The sequence below is a fragment of the Procambarus clarkii genome, chromosome 33 (genome assembly GCF_040958095.1).
Source record: "Procambarus clarkii isolate CNS0578487 chromosome 33, FALCON_Pclarkii_2.0, whole genome shotgun sequence".
NCBI lineage: Eukaryota > Metazoa > Arthropoda > Malacostraca > Decapoda > Cambaridae > Procambarus > Procambarus clarkii.
The window spans coordinates 11,603,279-11,624,113 of record NC_091182.1 but is presented as its reverse complement, the minus strand read 5'-3'; the positions used below and the strand labels follow the sequence as shown (position 1 = coordinate 11,624,113).

Sequence of the window (20,835 nt, the reverse complement as noted above, 5' to 3'; positions counted from 1 at the left end):
CAACAAAACAGAGGCACGCCCCACCCGTTCCCTCCGCAGTAAAAACTGCGAGAGCTTCTCACCACATAACCGTTCCTCCACCCCAGCCCGCACACGTACCCCCTCAGCCATCTCCTCCCTCAGCCCACAAATGAGATCCTTGCACACCGAGATCTCCCGAAACCTATCTAAGCCCTGATTCAGCAACCCATACAGGCGAAATAACCGTGCCTGCAAGACCCTCAACAGACCAAACCTTCCCGACGCCTCCTGCTTCGCCACCACCCGAAAAAACGACCGACATTCCACCTTAGCCCACTCCCACCACTCCAGGACCGAGGGAAAAGTCCCCTTCCGAGCGGCCAAAACAGCCCACCGGGCCCGGAACTGGGCACACACAACAGGGCATTTCAGCAACCCACAATTCAGTTTCCACCAGCCACGGCCAACCCGCACCTGGCTGCGAATCCCCACCTGCAACACCACCATGCAATGGTCCGAGAACCCCACGGGAACCGTCTGCAACGAAAAAACCGAACCACCCCCAGTAGGCACGTAAAAACGATCGAGGCGAGAGCAAGCCCCACGCGAGAGAAAAGTATACTCCAAAGGACCCCCTTGCAACACTGCCGCATCCCGAAACCCGCAACTCTTCAAGGTAGCAGTCAAAGCCGGCGAGATATTCGCTGGACGAAGACTATTGCTATCCCGCGGCGATGTAATACAATTAAAATCCCCCCCCAAAATCATCCCCCTCGTATCGTGCCGCAAAAAATGCAGCACATCACGGGAAAAGAAAACCTCCCGGTTCTGCCTCTGCGCCGCCCCAGATGGCGCGTACACATTCAAGAGAGAGACCTCAGATCCCAAAAAGGAGACCCGAACTAACAGCACCCGACCACCTTCGTCCATCTCCGTGTGAAGCACGGAAATCGGGGCCCGCTTAGAAAGCAGGATCAACGTACCTCCACGCAAGCCACGCGAAGGGTTTAACACCACCGTAAACCCCTCAGCCAACACATGTAACAACCCCACGTCCTGCACATTGTGCTCCTGCACAAAAGCCACATCCACCCTCCACTCACGCAGCATCGACACCAGGCCCAATTGCATAGCCATAGAACGCAACCCATTCACATTCAGCGAAGCACACGTTAATGTAGGATCCATCGGGAAAAGAGATAAACCCTATCTAACCACAAAACCGTCATACCGGTCCGGCCGACACCCCGCGTACGGAAGCAGTAGCAGCCGCCACCGGGTTCCCAGGCGACGGAGACGCACTCCCCACAGGGGGGGGGAGGCTAGAGTCCTTCCGGAGCTTCACCACAAGGCCGCGATCAGCACTGCCACAGTCCCCCGGATCCACTACCGCCCACTCCGGGCCCCGTACCCCAGGGGACCCACATACGAGATCACCAGGAGGGTCCACAACACACCCTCCACCACCCGGCACCGACGGGTCTACTACAGACACCGTCACACCCCCACCATCACCGACACTCGCATCAGGCTCTAACCTCCGCACCGAAGGCCCTCGGTCCCCGGAGCGACCACTCCTGTTCGTCTTCCGGCGCTTCGTCAGAGAGCCAGGTTGACCCTGGACAGCAGTGGTGGAAGGACGACGAGAGGGGCGACCCCCTTCCAAGAACTCATCTGCTTCCAAGGGTTCCACACCACGTGCACCAGAATCTGGCGCGACATCCTCCACCGGTGACAAAACAGGGCCACGCCCCACCGAAGCGCCAACATCGACGGCTATGGCAACTGGAGGCGGATGCACCTCCACATGCGTGACCACCGCACTACCACCCACACCAGGGGGGTCCACAGACATCGGACCCGACACGTCAGCACCAGTGGGGCACACCGCACCCACAACGCCATCACCGGTAGGTGCAGGAGGAGGGTTCAACCCGGCAGGAGCATCCCCCAGGTCCACAAGGCCATGTAGAGGTGGAAAATCCTCCTCTCGGAAGACATTGACCAACCGGACGGTGCCATTACGGCAACCAGCAGCCAGGTGTCCAGCCATACCGCACCGAAAACATGTGCGCTCTTGTCCCGCATAAAAGCACTGCACCTTGAACCCCAGCAGCACCATCGACGACGGGATCGCCTTCCTCAGCTTCATGGTAACCGTGCGGATACCCATCAGGACGCCACGAAGACGGCCAGACTTCAGCACATTTGCCCGACAGGCGAGAACACTCCCATATCCTCCTAAGAACCGGCGGAGCAGGCTCTCTGGGAACTCAAACGGCAGCCCCCGCACCACCACAAAAGTCACTGGAACACACAAGTCCGTTACAGTAACCGTACCCGCCGCGCCAGGCAAGGGTACAGTACGCCCATCATACTTGTCGACCATATCCCGGTACACCACAGCGTCAGTCAGCTTAACCAAGGCCCGATGTTCCCCAGCCAGCTGCACACCACACACATCTGCAGGGTTGACACCCAGCACATCCAGGAGAGCAACCTCCAACAACGAGTAGTTCACCTGACCAGAGAAGGCCAGCTCAACCGTATCCACACGCCTTATAGGCGGCATGGGCAACGCCATCCCGCCGGCCCACCAGGCCAGAGGCCCACAAAAAACGCCACCAGCTGTGTGCACGCCAAACGTCCAGGCAAGACTGAGGAGCGAATGTAAACAGAACCGCTCCGCACGGCTGCCAAACAGCCAGTCCTCTGGGCAACTGTGTACTAACACCCACAGTGCATAAACTTGGTGTAATGGTGGATCTGAAATTAATGTCTATTAGAGGTACAGTTTTACATCCTGCAACACTCTGAAGAACAACAAACTTTCCAGTCTCTCTCTGTTCAACATCAGAAAGAATACTGGATGAAATTATGGTTTGGGAAGCACCTGTATCACGAAGAATAACCACTGGCTTCCACTTCCCATTAATACACAAAACTTCACCTGAAGACATATATGGTGAATACTGTTTCACCCAATTTGGGTTTACAGTTACATGTTTATTAAGTTTATTTTGCACACCTCTGCAATAAATGAGACCAGTTGGTCGTAACTCAGGGTGCAATATAAAACAGGAATTAATTCCATGGCCTTTTCTCTTACAATGGGAACAGGACCTTACAGTGGACACACTGGTAGAACCAACTGTAGGTTTAGAAATAACCTTATTATTATTTGACATTCCTGACAATGAAGTAGCAGGGTTAGGTTTTGTAAGAGAAGAGCTCATGGGAGTAACTGGAGCACTAGGACTGGATGGATTCTGATAAGGAGTTCGGTGAGCATTATAATTTACTCTACGACTAGACTTAGGTGAAGTGGCCGTAAACTGGGCCTTAGTCAACAACTCGTGCTCATCCGCGAGCTTTGACAGCTCATAAATGTCTGTTACATTCTTTTGTTCTGCCATAAAAGTAAACAACTTGTCTGGGAGACATGACAATACTTCTTCCATTATAAGAAGAATCTTTAGAGCCTCAAACTCAGTGACTGAAAGTGACTAACCATCTGTTGCAAAAATTTGTCTTCTGACGAGTAAAATCTGCTATTGTCTGATCACTTACCCTCCTTAGGTTCCTAAACTTTTGCCTGTGTGCCTCTGGATTTATTTGATATGCATTTAAGATGCTTTTCTTTACAAATTCGTAATCAAAACTATGAGCGTCAGGTAGGGATGTAAAAACCTCCTGACTACGCCCCTTAAATTGAGACTGCATAATGGCTACCCACTGATCCCTTGGCCAGTTCATACTGATGGCAATTTTATAAAAATGTGCAAAGAAAACCTCAGGAGCCTCCTCATTGAACTTGGGTAATTCTACATACTTATTCATCCTGATGGGATTATTATCACTATTTGTTGAAACATTACTAGTATTTCCATGCCCAGCTGCCATACGCTGTGATTCAAGCCTGAAGTTAGTGTCAGCCATTTGTTGTTGAATCTCTAATTGCCTAGTTTGTTCCTCGGCTTGTTGCTTCTTTGTGGCTTCTAGTTGCAACTGTGCCATAACCTCTAACCGCCTAGTCTCGAGCTCCCTCTGCTGAGCTTCAGCCTCTAACTTTTTCTGTTCCTTTTGAGCTTCAAGTTCTAATATTCTCTGTTCTTTTTGAGCACCAAGCTTAGCATATGCTATTTGCGCTTCTAACTCAAGACGCTTTAACGTCATCTGATCACTCGACTCCTCTCTTAACTCCTCTAGAATTTCTTCCTCTAACTCTCCATTCTCAACAAAATGTGTCACAATGACTTTCAATATTTGGGCTTTAACCATTCTATTGTTGACGGTCAAATCCAACTGATTTGCCATTTGTATTAACTCAGTCTTTTTCAGGCTCTGAATCCCTTCAAAGTCTGGGTGAGCCACCAACGCTGCAACTTTCTCCTCCATCGTTACTAACACTTGGCACTTGATTCACAACAATAATTAAAAACAATGGCACTGCACTACACTTCACTGTAAAATTGTCACCACACTGAAAATTCGCTTGGCCTCACTGCACAAACAATATATAGGATGACTTGCCTCAAAATCGTGAAACGTTGTTACTTGACACACAGGAAAGCTTGCTTGGCACATGGAATAGTTCTTAAGAAACACACAGACACTTAACACACTGTTACCTAGGAAGGCAAGGTTAGATTAGCACAGTTAAGTTTAAGTAGGAACAATATTTCCCAGCACAGGCCCCCATAACTCTGTTACCTATCGTTCGTTACGGCTCGTGACCCTACAGCAGCCAAGCTTTAGTTACGTCTAGGGATACCACTGCTGCTCTCTAAAGCGGGTCACCAGTATAACCCCATGAATGATAACAGGCTAAGACTTAAAAGTATTTCTCCCTTAGGACTGAAGAATTATACATATAACTTATAATATATATATTCAAAACAGTATAATATAAACACACAGATGGTAAAGTTAACTTATACAACAAACCAAAAAAGTATTGTCCTTCTCCTAATATAATATAATAAAATATGGCACAACAAGAAGTAAACAGACTTATCTCCCACATGTTATTCCTTCGAGTCCCGTGAAGCTACTGAACTCTCGCTCTGTCGCTACCCATAATTCTCTCCCGTCTGCCTCATCCAGGATGAGGGATGGAAACTAAGGACTTTTTAATATTTAAAACTAATTGAACAACCACTTGTTCTCAAACACATAAGAATGCAAATTACATATAATAGTTACTTACAAAATATATAAGTACAATGCCACCTGTTTAATTACAGTACATAAACAATTATATAAACTAAATAAAAGTGACATCTGGAACTCCCAAACTGAACAGGTCCAACTTCCCGAATCTAACAGGTATTAGACGTGTGCAAAGCAACCGCGCTCCTGTCCCCACTGACGCTGCCACACCACACGATAATTTATAAAAACACAATGTGTACACATATACAGGCATGATATAATGGAACAAAATAAGTTATTTTAAATTTATATACGTATTCTGCTAGGAGTACGTAACAGGGTGTCCCGTTCAGACAAGCAGCTGCCTATTGTTTTAGGGAGAGAGCCTGAGGCTATCTTACCGGGTAGGCAGGGCTTAGCTCCAGGATCCCCCACAAATACCCATGGAAGTGTACTTTTGAGAGGAGACAAAATTGAATGTTGAGCAGAACAGTAGTGGAGATTGCTGGTCGTGAGTCCCACAGCCAGGCCAGGCTTCCACAGGCCGGGTGGGGAACTCAACTGTAACCATCCCACCCCCTCCCCTCTCTATCAAACTTTGGCTCAGTCTTGGGTGAGTGAGCTTGTGAGGTGACGTATAGTGTGTTTTCCAACTTAGGTGTTGTGTGATTTTCAGGGGCAGTCAGCCGTAGAACTGTCAATTTCCTGTATGGTGATTTACATTTGTGTATTCATGTTGATACTGAACATGTTATTATATAGTTGAATTGTATTATCCATTTAAGTGAAGACCTAATAGTAAATATAAATGATTAATTTGTTGCTGCAAATTGGCTTTAATTCCGATCCCGGGATCTTGGGTTTCCTATGATGGGTTGCAGGTTGGAAGGGGAGGGGGAAGAGTTCTTGGATGCTTATGGACTTGAAGGCTTTATTATATACGAGTACAAACTTACAGTTGATCCGTAAAAATCTCCGATAGTGTTGTACAGACAAGTTTCATTCCTTGTATTACATACGTTTACTAGAATGGATGGTGGCGGTGAAAAGTATTAGTCTCTCGAGTTTACTGGTAGCTGATCAGGTACAATGCCTTGTTTTTGTGGTACCTTGGTGATCAATCATCGAGGTTACAGGGTGTTGAACTGGAGCGTGTAGTATGAACTCTTGGGAACTCATGAATAGTTAATATAATGACCGGGCTAATTTACAGAGGAGCTAGTACTTTCCGTTTTTCGTTACAGTAACATCTTGCATCCAACCAAAAACAATTGGTTTCCTATAATTTCACCTTTTTAATGTTGCATGCACCATTGCAGCACGACTTAACCACGTTTTAAATCCTCAGTATTGCTTTGCAAATTTGCAACCCAGGACGGGAGGCATCCTTTACATCCTCAATAACCCCTGCAATGGTCCTCTGCTATTATTATTTAATCTTAGTCTTAGGCATAGTATCTTACCTGACAGCTGGACACTGACTCATAATACCCAAGCCAAATTAGCAACAATTCAGGCCCACATCAGAAAATTAATGGGACTCGAGAGTTAGAGTCGAAGCAATACTCGGGGGACTTCCAATCAAAGATTTTAGACAATTACACCACCACATGGTCAAATGAATTGCAACCAGGAATGTCTTGGATTTCCCAGAGCCGAGGTTCGAATCCTGCTCACAAGCACCTAATTTTCTCATTGATACATCACATTAATATGATTTCTTTGCGCCTTCAGACCCATCTCTGACATCCTGTAAATATAAAGCTCTTGAAAAGATTATATACGACAGGTTAATGATTCAAATTAGATTCCAACTTGCTACTAACCTGTATGGTTTCCTTCCTGGAAGAAGCATTTAGACTTGCTTTACTGAATATTTTATTTGACAGGGACCATGTTCTCGGGCGACATTTATTGACCTCCAAACTGCTTTTGATTCATCAAAAAGGGGAAATAATCTTAGAACAATTAACCTCTTTTGGAGATAATGTTAGACTTGACATACCTCAAGGGGTACCCTTGTATCACAACTGCCTCAGTTCTTTCAAGGGGGCTCATAAGTAAACTTTCTGCACCATTCGAGTCGAGTTCGTCGAAACGAGGCGTGCTTAGCCCATCATTGTTCAATGTGCTAAAACACCAAATAAACTGATATTCCCACACTATTGATGAAGCTGTCATCTGTTATGTCTGACATTTGTATTGTTTCGAATATCAAACGAGACTGCAAGCTCTACTCGATTCACTCGCTGCTAAAAGCATCGAATTCGGTTTCGTATTTAATTGAATCCATCGCTATTTTTCCCTAAAATGAACTAATGTCGCTCAAGCTTTCAAAGTCAACAACCAAAACAAATATAGGCAGCACAAATACCTTTGAGTAGGTATCAGTGACAATGTAAACGACCTTCATCTTAGGTTAAAAGACAAATCACTGAAAATACGTTCTGGTAAGAAAATTGGTATTAATGTTAAATATGGTAGACTATTCAACACTTGTTAGTTGATTGCATTTATCTTCCTCGCCTGTTTGAACAAATGAAGTAATACATAATGAAGCCATGAGGGTAATTCTTGGTACCCCAAGATGCACATGAATCATTAACTTGAGGGAAGAACTGAAGCTTCCAACTATACTAGAGAAACATACAAGTCAAGTCAACCTTTTCCCATAAAGTCATGAGACCCTACATCTCCAGCCTTGCTCGGAGACAAAGTATTCTGTACCGTTAACACCGTATTAAGTGGTGCAACATACCAACTCACTCCTTGTATGATAAATGACCGAATAAAATCCCAACAATTTAATCAAACTGAACATTCCTTTTAAATGCAATATACCTGCAACTGATATTCCTCTTCATCTGTTCCCACAATTCAAGTACCATATACACCTGCCACTAAGAAAGGTAATGAGAATCTGCTCTTTTCAAAGCTGTCACACTTTATATAATTGCCTCTCGTCATAACTTTTAAGATCCCATGAGTACTGTCTACACCGATGACCCAGTCCAATCATCTACAGGACGGACTGCAGCAGTATGCAGGTACAGGAACAACACTTCCACACAGTAAGTGCCAGGTTAAACAACTGGCTGACCTCTGTACAAACTGCTGCTGCACTACAACTAGCTCTCAGTATATATAAAGTCACAGGAGGTGGTGACAATTGTGTTTCAAAGTCTGCTCTTCAAAACTTTTCCAGCATGATCGACAGTAAGAGCTTCATAATTGCACTTATAAATAGTCGCAGAATAAAGGGTTCAGAATCTCATGTATGGATACCATCTCACAAATATAACCCACTATAATGACTGACTGTAGCCAAATTTGCGTGTAACAAGGAAGAAGTTGAATTAGACCTAGGTGTCCCCATCTCTTGACAAGACTATATTATTTAACACTGGTATAAGAGAAATTACCGACTCCCAACGGTCTGAAAACACCAGCATATAAACCTGTGATTTATTTAGATCAGAAACCTATGTATATGGGCAGCACAAAACGTTCCCAAGACTGGGCGACGCTACTGAAAATCCGAGTCAGGCCAAACCGACCTGCATAAGACATTAACATACTGAGAAGATGCACATTTACCACACAATATATCATAACACTTGACTGACTGAAAAAGCCATTGACACACTGGCTTGACTACTAGAAGTAAATTATGAATGACCCACGTCTGATAAAATGCTTCTTTGACAACTACAAAATAAAAGATTCTTCCAACAATACACTGACTATTCCCTAATGCTGGATTACCACAAGGCTGTGTACTCGCGCCAACATTACACCTCACACTACAGAGGGAAGGAAGGGGAGGAGTGGCGGCCCTGCTGATAAAGGATTAGGGTTTCCAGAAGATTGATATCCCAGGCTGCGAGGAGTTCAGAGACTACATAACAGTCACCATGACGATGGCAGGACCAAAGACAGTAACTGTGATATATAACCCTCCATTAAATGACAACCATTGCAGTTCCTACCATAACTGAAAGGGCAGACTGTCGCCTGTAAAAAATCGATTCCGACTTCCAATCATAGGGACTCCACCCATTAAAAGATACAAGAACCATATGGTGGCACAGCGAGCGAGCTAAACTATTGGACATGACAAACGTTTTAATCCAACATGTAATCAACACGTAAAGATTAACCAGCTTTACTTTACCTTGAATTCACTGAACGATTCACATACATGGGCAATAAAGTTCGAAGACTCATGGGAATGAGTGAACACTGTCTTTACGTTTAAATATATGGTGAAAGAAGGGATAACTTACTCAGGGAAGGGACCAGAAAGCCAAAGCCTGCAATATCTAAATTGAAATTACAAGGAAACAAAATTTATAATATAAACACAGGTAGCAAAGCTCAAAAAGTAAGACTGCACAGACGTTATTGATTAAATCACCCAGAAGAGCAAGGAGGTGGCACAAGTTTGTCCTGGTATGAGAGAAAGGATTTTTACTTGTGTTAAGTTGGGTGAGTGAGTATGACCAGATGTATATCAGCGTGGAATCTACAGGAGTGCACATCCATCCGTGCACTCTCCTGTATTCTCAAGTCTGGGACCAAGGTCTGCCTTGCTGGGTTTCTATGGGCTGGACTCTGGCTGGGCTGACCAAGGATATTGCAAGAGTTGTTGCACGCCCAGATCACCAGAGGAGACTATGCAAGTCATCAGTGGCACTCAGTTGTTCCCATCATAGGGAGAGAACTTAGAGGATTAGTTTCGTGCACCCAAGTCTGAAGGGTTCACTCACACGTTAAGGCAGGTCTAACCCTCCTTGTTACTAGTCCACGACACCATGAAACCTTGACATTACTTTATGGAATTGCCATTTGTCACGGTAAAATCTCTAGGAACAGATTTGGCCTACTCCATTATCACCTATTCTACTCATTCATGTCTATTTAATCAAGAACTGCAGCCAAGAACAACTACTACTTCCAGACGTCTAGACAATACCACCAGTCTACCTACCCCATCGACCCTCACCCCACCTTGCACCTGGGTTGCTGGGAGACCACACCCTCCGAAACAAGCAGTTTAACAGCCGGTTAATAGTTAAAAAAGTCACCAGCGCCATCTGCATGGCTGATATTCTGTATAAATTGGGCGTTCTTGCTCAACATGAGTTGAATTACTCCTGTGTGCTCAACTGAGTAGACCTGTTAACATTGTGTGGTAACGGATTTAGTCAGTCTAGCCCATAGTATTCTGCACCATATTTTGCACCTTAACATAACGTAAATTTGATTGTTCATCCTGTTTTGCACACTTTGTATTAGAGCCAAGCCTGGATATTTTTGTAATTTGTTTAATTTATTTTTAAAGTAAAGTATTTAAAAAAAAAAAATTTCCCTCTGCTTTATCCTACAGTTTACCTCACTGTGAAGACACCTTTGCAGTTTAATTTTAATTTTTTATATTTTGTGACTGGTATTAGAGACTGCACGACCACCAACGTTTCCCGTCACACATTCGTTTACGCATTTGTCTGCTATTCGTTTATTAGGTCACTAGATAATTAGGCAAAGCGAAACTAGACCAAATTATGGATTTTTTTCACAGGTAGGATTGTGCAGCAAGCACTACTGACAGAACTCATCAATAGCATCAACTGAGAGAAAACATGAAACCAGGAAGTTTGTTCTATCCTTGTTTGTATGTGATAATAATGGAACTAGTACTCTGAGCAGACCTAGATGAATTGTGGACTTTGACTAAGGATTTCAAAGAGTACACAGGACTATGATTCTTACAGCAGAAAAATTATATTTCTGTCGATTGAAAGAATAAAAGATTGAATAAAAGATTCTGTCGATTGAACAGAAATAATGCATATGGCAAACAAGCTGGAGACAACGATAGGCACAGACAAAGAGGCTAAGTAGGAGGAGACGCCTGGTCACCAGGACCAGTTACACTACAAAGCAGCTATAGCTGTAACAGACCATGTAATGTCCTGCGGGTATTTGGTAACAGGGGCCACCCCCTCCCCCCAGAGAAGGCTGTGGTTCTCCCCCCAGAATAGGAACCAGGTCAACTGATTCAATAATGTGTGACAACCCATGGAATGACCGCCAATTGTAACATTAGCCTCAGAGGGCCATTACATTTTTGAAGACTCACTACGAAAAAAGGAATTAGAGATACGAGAGCTACACTAGAGACAACAACTATGGGTACAACGGAGAAGAGATATTGGTACAACTAAATGAGGTAAAGTCCCATACAAAAGATTTGGTTCTTTAGAAGATTCTCTAATGCAAGTGTTACGACATGGTTGGTCTATGTGATAAGAAGTATATAATAAGAAATACAAAAAAAAAATATTATACAATTAGTATACGGTGCATATTTAGGCATTGGTTAGGTTAGGTGTTTATGTTATGTTGGCGATTATTTGTATTTGTAGTACGTGGGTGAAGCATTTACAGCATTGTGGTTCAAACAAAAGTCGTCAACGAATCAGTGTTAAAGATATGTTTGAACGTCATCAGTTGTTACCTACCTGATCAACCAGGTTGTGATACCAGATCAACCAAGCTGTGATTCGTACGTCAGACTGCGAGCAGCCGCGTCCAACGGGCTGGTTAACCAGTCCAGCCACCAGGAGGCCTGGTCGATGACTGGGCCGCGGTGATGCTAAGCCCCGGAAACACCTCAAGGTGAGACATTTAAAAACAGGTTTTTCATTCATAAACCTTTGGGGGGCGGGGGGTTAGCAGGTGTATGGAATGTACTATAGCTTTTGTTTACGAGGACGAGCTTTTACACTTGACTCAATAGATCGTGTGCAAACTTCTCAGTGCTTAGCTGGCGACCTCTATTAGAATTCGAAAGCTCTAACTTTCACTTCACCTACTTCTAATAAAAGTAATAGCCAACAGAACCTTAACACCTAATCTAACCTACCCCCTAACTTTGCATTGAAATTTAAATTATAATATTAACTCATGACAACCAATTGTTTACACAATGTTAAACCGGATGAATACATTTGGCCGGGAGCTAACGGGATGGGGGGGGGGGTATGGTCACCACTAATGAGCCTGGCCTGAGGACGGGGATGCTGGAAACGAGCATTTGACCTTTGTCGAAAAAGAGAGGTTGGTTTAACACAGTTCAACCCATCCATGAATGGGTAAGTTCATCCAGACCTGAAATTTACCATTTGGAGCAGCTGCCCTTCCTAGGTACCTGCGTATGTATATATATAGATGGAGAAAGAGGCCCATAAAGGTTTATTACAAAGTCTGAAACCTTCACGTTTATAAACATCCTGCCACCCGGTTTCTCTCTCAAGAGATCTACCTTTCTCCCTGGGAACCCGAGTCAAAGGTAAAACTAGTGATCAGAGTAATCTGGAGAAAGGTTTGGAGGAGCTCTGGGGCAGTCAAGTGACTGCCCAGAATCTAATAGGAAAAGCTGCGAAGAAACTGGCCTCTCCAGTGACATTTTGTACGGGAACACACATCCAGTCTGTAGAGGAAGGTTCTACCCAAGTTACTCATTCCGACAACTTCAGGAAGCATCCGAAAGGAAGTTAACACGCTCTAGTCTTAGATGAAGGAAACCTTCGGTGAACATCCGGCCTGGAACTCTCTTCCTTCGGAGCCTCCTTTGTTAGCTTGGACAAAGGGAACACCCCCCTGTGACATTAGTAACGGTTTCATTCCCAGCAAAACCATAGACCCCTTGAGTAGTCTGGTGTCCCTGCTTTAAAACCTTTTATCCTGTGGTCATAGGAGCTCTGCCAATTATATAGTCTTCTCGCAATAATGAGGGACACTTAGCACTAACAACAAACCAGGTAAACTACGTTACGCAGTTCTGGAGACCCAGAAACCTTCACCTCTAACACTTCACAGGGCCTGCCACCTGACCACAATATCTGTTGATCTGTAGAATTGCTGCAACGTTCCAGAGCTACCAATACCTTGTGCAAGATGCGGATGATGGCCACGTAGCTGCCAAGTGGTCAACCTCCCGAAACTGTCCCCGACGTTATATTCAGCTTGTTAGGCTTTGCCCCGACACTTTCCCCTCATGCTATAACTTTCCTTTCGCAGGACAGTCTTCTAACCCCCAGCTGAAGCATCACCCTCTTGGGTAGTTTTTGTCTATAATTGATTGACTGGTGGGAGAGAAGAGACTAACAGAAGGGTGGATGGAGAGGGGAGGCAAGAGGATTGAAATGTACCCAAAAATGTTAGATTAACATTAACCATGTTACACTACCTACCACTAAATGGTCAAATTACTGGCCAAAAGAATGGTTTACCACTTAAGTGATTGATGCACAAATTAAATTAGACTATACCTATTACAAGATCACTGCTTCATGGTATAGCGAGTTAAATGATTAAAATTATTAAACCCTTCACGTATTGTACTTGTGGGAATATATACACTACATTATGACCACTGCGATTCGAGAGAAGTTTTTCCAAGTAACTTTAATCCCTTCTTACCTGCAGTGCCGTTGTACGAGACCAATTTCTTGGGTCTGGTTGACCATTCCTGCAGTGCCGTTGTACAGATGCACTCTCGTACATGTCTGAAATTACAAATTATATTAAAAAACTCAAAATAATAAAATGAACACATCTTCATGTAAAGTTTGAGAAATATCCCGCTAAACAATCGATCAGGTCAGACTTTGGTTGATCTAAAAAGCCGACTTACCACAATGGCAAAACCCAACCTCAGACTTGACTCATCCACAGGCCGTTCTCAACAACGGCCAAGTGGTCGTTAACCCGGGCAGTCAAACATGAACGTGAAGAACGCTTCACACACAACTTGTCCTCAATCTATGCTCCTCCGTGCTCTGACCCACAACAGTTCATACATTTTAACACTAGATTCATTTAAAATAGCTTTTCATACGTGAACTATTATTATACATAGTTATTTATTACGCGAGGGAGACTGGTTTGAATACACTCGGGAGCTACAATGTCCAACAACTATCAGACCTATACACTATATAAATATACATTAATATTTACTGGTATTGGACAAAATATAGTGCTTAGTTACACAGACGGTTAATGTTAATTATGGCGTCTCTGGTGTTGGCTGCAGCGTGCACGACATTGAGTCAGGATGGCTAGTTGCATTCACATAGGATGGTCGGAGGGGGGGGGGGGGTGAAGAGTGACACTTGCTAAATTAAAAGTCTTTGGTCCAAATTTCAAAGCCTGAAGTCTGATAATTCACAAGAAACACCTTGTAACTGCCAGAATTTAACTATAATAATTTGTAAACTTTTTCCACCTGCTTTTGGTCGAAGGTTCAATTTCACTATAAAGTTAACACGCCGCTGTTATGGAACAGTTAATCACATAGCAGTCGTTTTAGAATTTAATTTTGTTTTAATAAGCTTCATGAAAAGTCTTGAGCAAGGTAAAAGCGTCTACTAATAAACAAAGGTATATTACACTATCATATTTACTAACAAGTAAACCAGAGCTAATTGAATTATTTTAAATAAAGTTTTAATATTTTGTAGCCATGGTTAATTAGAAAATCAGCAAATATTGTTCTACCAACAGAAAACAATATAATAAAATAACTAAACATCTAGAGTAACTTACCTGTAAGCCTGGCGCAGGTAACCTGATCTACAGCACTGTTCAGGTGGCTAATTAGTAACACCAGTGAGGCGGGCGGTGAGCAGCACCTCTCCCCACGACGGCCCACGCCACACTGCCCGCCGCGACTCCTGACTACCTTGGCCTGTGGTGGGCGGTGAGCAGCACCTCTCCCCACGACGGCCCGCGCCACACTGGCCGCCGCGACTCCTGACTACCTTGGCCTGTGGTGGGCGGCGAGCAGCACCTCTCCCCACGACGGCCCGCGCCACACTGGTCGCCGCGACTCTTGACTACCTTGGCCTGATGGGTCAACTACCTGTGACGTCATTCACCTCACCTCACATGAGGTCGCCTCACTTACAAATAATTCACAAGTAACAAGTCACTTCAACAATATTAATATAGTTTATTTCTATTCATGTGAAGTATGAGCAAGTGTGAGTATGTATTAAAAGCACATATTTCTCTACTGGACATTAAACCCACTACCACACCCACCTAGTAGCATTGAGGTTCTATAACGCCTTCTGTAACTGTGTTATGTTGGGGTCTAGGCCAGGGGCCAGGTACAGTAACCGGTTATGGTGTTCAGCCTCTCGTGTGTGTGTGTGTGTGTGTGTGTACTCATCTAGTTGTGCTTGCGGGGGTTGAGCTCTGGCTCTTTGGTCCCGCCTCTCAACCGTCAATCAACAGGTGTACAGATTCCTGAGCCTATTGGGCTCTATCATATCTACACTTGAAACTGTGTATGGAGTCAGCCTCCACCACATCACTTCCTAATGCATTCCATTTGTCAACCACTCTGACACTAAAAAAGTTCTTTCTAATTTCTCTGTGGCTCATTTGGGCACTCAGTTTCCACCTGTGTCCCCTTGTGTGTGTTCCCCTTGTGTTAAATAGACTGTCTTTATCTACCCTATCAATTCCCTTCAGAATCTTGAATGTGGTGATCATTTCCCCCCTTACTCTTCTGTCTTCCAGCGAAGTGAGGTTTAATTCCCGTAGTCTCTCCTCGTAGCTCATACCTCTCAGCTCGGGTGCTAGTCTGGTGGCAAACCTTTGAACCTTTTCCAGTTTAGTCTTATCCTTGACTAGATATGGACTCCATGCTAGGGCTGCATACTCCAGGATTGGCCTGACATATGTGGTATACAAAGTTCTGAATGATTCTTTGCACAAGTTTCTGAATGCCGTTCGCATGTTGGCCAGCCTGGCATATGCCGCTGATGTTATCCGCTTGATATGTGCTGCAGGAGACAGGTCTGGCGTGATATCAACCCCCAAGTCTTTTTCCTTCTCTGACTCCTGAAGAATTTCCTCTCCCAGATGATACCTTGTATCTGGCCTCCTGCTCCCTACACCTATCTTTATTACATAACATTTGGTTGGGTTAAACTCTAACAACCATTTATTCGACCATTCCTTCAGCTTGTCTAGGTCTTCTTGAAGCCTCAAACAGTCCTCTTCTGTTTTAATCCTTCTCATAATTTTAGCATCGTCCGCAAACATTGAGAGAAATGAATCGATACCCTCTGGGAGATCATTTACATATATCAGAAACAAGATAGGACCGAGTACAGAGCCCTGTGGGACTCCACTGGTGACTTCACGCCAAACGGAGGTCTCACCCCTCACCGTAACTCTCTGCTTCCTATTGCTTAGATACTCCCTTATCCACTGGAGCACCTTACCAGCTACTCCTGCCTGTCTCTCCAGGTTATGTACCAGCCTCCTATGCGGTACTGTGTCAAAGTCTTTCCGACAATCCAAGAAAATGCAGTCCGCCCAGCCCCTCTCTTTCTTACTTAATCTTTGTCACCTGATCGTAGAATTCTATCAAGCCTGTAAGGCAAGATTTACCCTCCCTGAACCCATGTTGGCGATTTGTCACGAAGTCCCTTCTCTCCAGATGTGTTACCAGGTTTTTTCTTACGATCTTCTGTGTGTATGTGTGTGTGTGTGTGTGTGTGTGTGTGTGTGTATGTGTGTGTGTGTGTGTGTGTGTGTGTGTGTGTGTGTATGTGTGTGTGTGTGTGTGTGTGTGTGTGTGTGTGTGTGTGTACTCACCTAGTTGTGTTTCCGGGGGTTGAACTCTGGCTTTTTGGTCCCGCCTCTCAACCGTCAATCAACAGGTGTACAGGTTCCTGAGCCTATCGGGCTCTATCATATCTACACTTGAAACTGTGTATGGAGTCAGCCTCCACCACATAACTTCCTAATGCATTCCATTTGTCAACCACTCTGACACTAAAAAAGTTCTTTCTAATATCTCTGTGGCTAATTTGGGCACTCAGTTTCCACCTGTGTCCCCTAGTGCGTGTGCCCCTTGTGTTAAATAGCCTGTCTTTATCTACCCTATCAATTCCCTTCAGAATCTTGAATGTGGTGATCATGTCCCCCCTAACTCTTCTGTCTTCCAGCGAAGTGAGGTTTAATTCCCGTAGTCTCTCCTCGTAGCTCAACCTCTCTGCTCGGGTACTAGTCTGGTGGCAAACCTTTGAACCTTTTCCAGTTTAGTCTTATCCTTGACTAGATATAGACACCATGCTGGGGCTGCATACTCCAGGATTGGCCTGACATATGTGGTATACAAAGTTCTGACTGATTCATTACACAAGTTTCTGAATGCCGTTCGTTTGTTGGCCAGCCTGGCATATGCCGCTGATGTTATCCTCTTGATATGTGCTGCAGGAGACAGGTCTGGCGTGATATCAACCCCCAAGTCTTTTTCTTTCTCTGACTCCTGAAGAATTTCCTCTCCCCGATGATACCTTGTATCTGGCCTCCTGCTCCCTACACCTATCTTCATTACATTACATTTGGTTGGGTTAAACTCTAACAACCATTTGTTCGACCATTACATCAGCTTGTCTTTGTCTTCTTGAAGCCTTAAACAGTCCTCTTCTGTTTTAATCCTTCTCATAATTTTAGCATCGTCCGCAAACATTGAGAGAAATGAATCGATACCCACGGGAGATCATTTACATATATCAGAAACAAGATAGGACCGAGTACAGAGCCCTGTGGGACTCCACTGGTGACTTCACGCCAATCCGAGGTCTCACCCCTCACCGTAACTCTCTGCTTTGTATTGCATAGGTACTCCCTTATCCACTGGAGCACCTTACCAGCTACACCTGCCTGTCTCTCCAGCTTATGTACCAGCATCTTATGCGGTACTGTGTCAAAGGCTTTCCGACAATCCAAGAAAATGCAGTCCGCCCAGCCCTCTCTTTCTTACTTAATCTTTGTCACCTGATCGTAGAATTCTATCAAGCCTGTAAGGCAAGATTTACCCTCCCTGAACCCATGTTGGCGATTTGTCACGAAGTCCCTTCTCTCCACATGTGTTACCAGGTTTTTTCTCACGATCTTCTCCATCACTTTGCATGGTATACAAGTCAAGGACACTGGTCTGTAGTTCAGTGCATCTTGCCTGTCGGCCTTTTTGTATATTGGGACCACATTTGCCGTCTTCCATATTTCTGGTAGGTCTCCCGTCTCCAGTGACTTACTATACACTATAGAGAGTGGCAAGCAAAGTGCCTCTGCACACTCTTTCAGTACCCATGGTGAGATCCCGTCTGGACCAACAGCCTTTCTAACATCCAGATCCAGCAGGTGTCTTGTGACCTCCTCTCTCGTAATTTCGAACTCCTCCAAGGCCGCCTGGTTTACCTCCCTTTCTCCTAGCACAGTGACCTCACCTTGTTCTATTGTGAAGACTTCCGGGAACCTCTTGTTGAGTTCTTCACACACCTCTTTGTCGTTCTCTGTATACCTTTCCTTGCTTGTTCTAAGTTTCAATACTTGTTCTTTCACTGTTGTTTTCCTTCTGATGTGACTGTGGAGTAGCTTTGGTTCGGTCTTGGCTTTGTTTGCTATATCATTTTCAAAACTTTTCTCTGCTTCTCTTCTCACCTTGGCGTAATCATTTCTGGTTCTCTGGTATCTCTCTCAGCTTTCTGGTGTTCTGTTATTCCGGAAGTTCCTCCACGCCCTTTTGTTCAGTTTCTTCGCTTCCATACATGCCCTATTATACCATGGATTCTTCTGTTGCTTCTCGGACTTTTCCCTTTGGGCCGGGATGAACCTGTTTACTGCCTCCTGACACTTTTGGGTAACATAGTCCATCACACCCTGTACAGACTTATCTCTGAGGTCTGTGTCCCAAGGTATTTCCCTTAGGAAACTTCTCATCTGTTCATAATTCCCCTTTCAGTATGCCAGCCTTTTGATTCCTAGTTCTTTTTTGGGGGAGAAAATTCCTAGCTCTACCAGGTACTCAAAGTTCAATACACTGTGGTCACTCATTCCCAAGGGTGTTCTGCTGGTAGGGGGAAGCTGTTCCATGGGTGTGAGGACCTGTGAGATGGATAACAGGGTCTCAGAGGATACTGGGATTAGGGGCGGGGGATCCAGTGAAGGGTGAGGGACATGGAGGGTATGGGGTGAAAGGGGAGGGAGGAGAGGAAGGAAAGGGGGGGGGGAGGGAGGTGAAAGGGTAGAAGGGTGGGGATTGGGTGTGAGGGGAGGGAGATTTGGCTGAACATTTGAGTTGGGGCAGGGAGGGTTTGGGGTAGGGGGGTTTTCTTTGCAGAGGAGGGTGGTGGGGTTGTCCTCCCCTCTGGTGTTACTGGGTAGCTGGTTGTGGGTTTCCCCCTCGCCTCTGGGGGTGTTGTGTTGGGAGCTGTGATTTCCTGGTTTTCCCCTCTCGCCCTGCGCCTCTTCCTTGCTTCTGCCGCCACGGCTCTCTCCTCCCTCGTCATGTCTCTCTGGAGGAATACATGTGTGTGTGTGTGTGTTTGTGTTTGTAAATAATCCAGAGTCATGTTGTGCCTGTGTTGTAGGAAACAGATATCCCATAGGCCAGATATCCTTCTGGCAGGGGTGACAAGATATCCCCCTAGGCCAGATATCCCTCTGGCAATACGCCAGGAATAAACTTCTCACTGCAACAAATATCCTGAAAAGTGCAACATTTTCTCTAATTTCCCGTCAGACCGCTAATGGCACTTTGTCAAGGAGATGTGTCTCTTTATGTCATCCTCTTAACTCTCTTCCTGCCTCTCTGCGGACACATGCGGACACATACACATACACACACACACACACATACGAGGCTTGGAGGGGTCCTCGCGGCTGAGTAGACAGCGCTTTGGTGGTCGTAATTCTTATGTCCTGCGTTCGATTCCCGGTGGAGGCGGTAAAAAATGGGCAGAGTTTCATTCACTCTGATGCCTCTGTTCACCTAGCAGTAAATAGATACGTGAGAGTTTGAGAGCTGCTACAGGTTGCTTCCCGGGGACGTGTGTGTGTGTTAGAGGTGAATATATGTAGTAGATATAATAGAGGAAAGCATTAATTGATTAGAAAGGCGGGGACCAAGAGCTAAGAGCTCGATTCTGCAGATACAAATAGTAAATACACACTTATATGTGAGCACATATGAGCGCGGACATACTTACGTGTTTAATATTTGTGCCTGCAGGTTCGAGCTATTAGCTCTTGGGCCCCGCCTTTCTAACACTGGACACACTGTGGACACACTCGCGTGCTGACACCGTCAACCTCTTCTTCCCGATCATTTGGGCTGGACAGTTGAGCGACGGTCTCGCTTCATGCAGGTCGGCGTTCAATCCCCCGACAGTCCCCAAGTGGCTTGAGTAGTCCCCCTTCCCTTCTTCTCAGTTATCAGTATATCCTCCGTCCCTTCTCCTCACATAAATCATCAAATTCTCCTTAAACATTAATTTTCTCCATTTTGGAATGCTTAACTATTGTCAATTTGTAGGTAATTATTATATAAACAATTGCTTCAGAGCTCCAAGAGTTTGGTGTTGGAAGAGAATAAGAAAATTTACGAAATATTTTTGCGAATCATTTGCTTTGGAAACTCTCTACCTAATCACCTAATCGACACTTCAATTCCCATCCAATCGTCGCCACTACACATTTCCAATTCAATCCACCCGATAGATTCACGTCACGGAATAACTACGCACTCGCTAAACGACCGCTAATTGCTGTGATTCGACACATTACATTCCTCTAATGGCTGTCTGGCTATCGGCACGCGGACATCGACTTCGGATTTACGGCCAT

General features: G+C 44.9%; 1 protein-coding gene across 2 annotated transcripts; it reads right to left on the bottom strand.

The window, feature by feature from the left end:
* Positions 1 to 260: 260 nt before the first annotated feature.
* LOC138370855 (collagen alpha-1(VII) chain-like) lies at positions 261 to 15,033 on the bottom strand. Of its 2 annotated transcripts, none has more exons than XM_069335465.1 (3): positions 14,731 to 15,033; positions 13,603 to 13,688; positions 261 to 6,865 (listed from the first exon to the last, which is right to left on the bottom strand). In XM_069335465.1, the coding sequence occupies exon 3, from the start codon at positions 2,543 to 2,545 to the stop codon at positions 1,187 to 1,189; it is 1,359 nt and encodes a 452-aa protein (XP_069191566.1). In that variant the 5' UTR covers positions 2,546 to 6,865; positions 13,603 to 13,688; positions 14,731 to 15,033; the 3' UTR covers positions 261 to 1,186. The 2 variants fall into 2 exon arrangements, 1 of the variants encoding a protein (XP_069191566.1); XR_011230229.1 differs by lacking the exon at positions 261 to 6,865 and adding an exon at positions 12,014 to 13,265.
* Between the last annotated feature and the right edge of the window lie 5,802 nt (positions 15,034 to 20,835).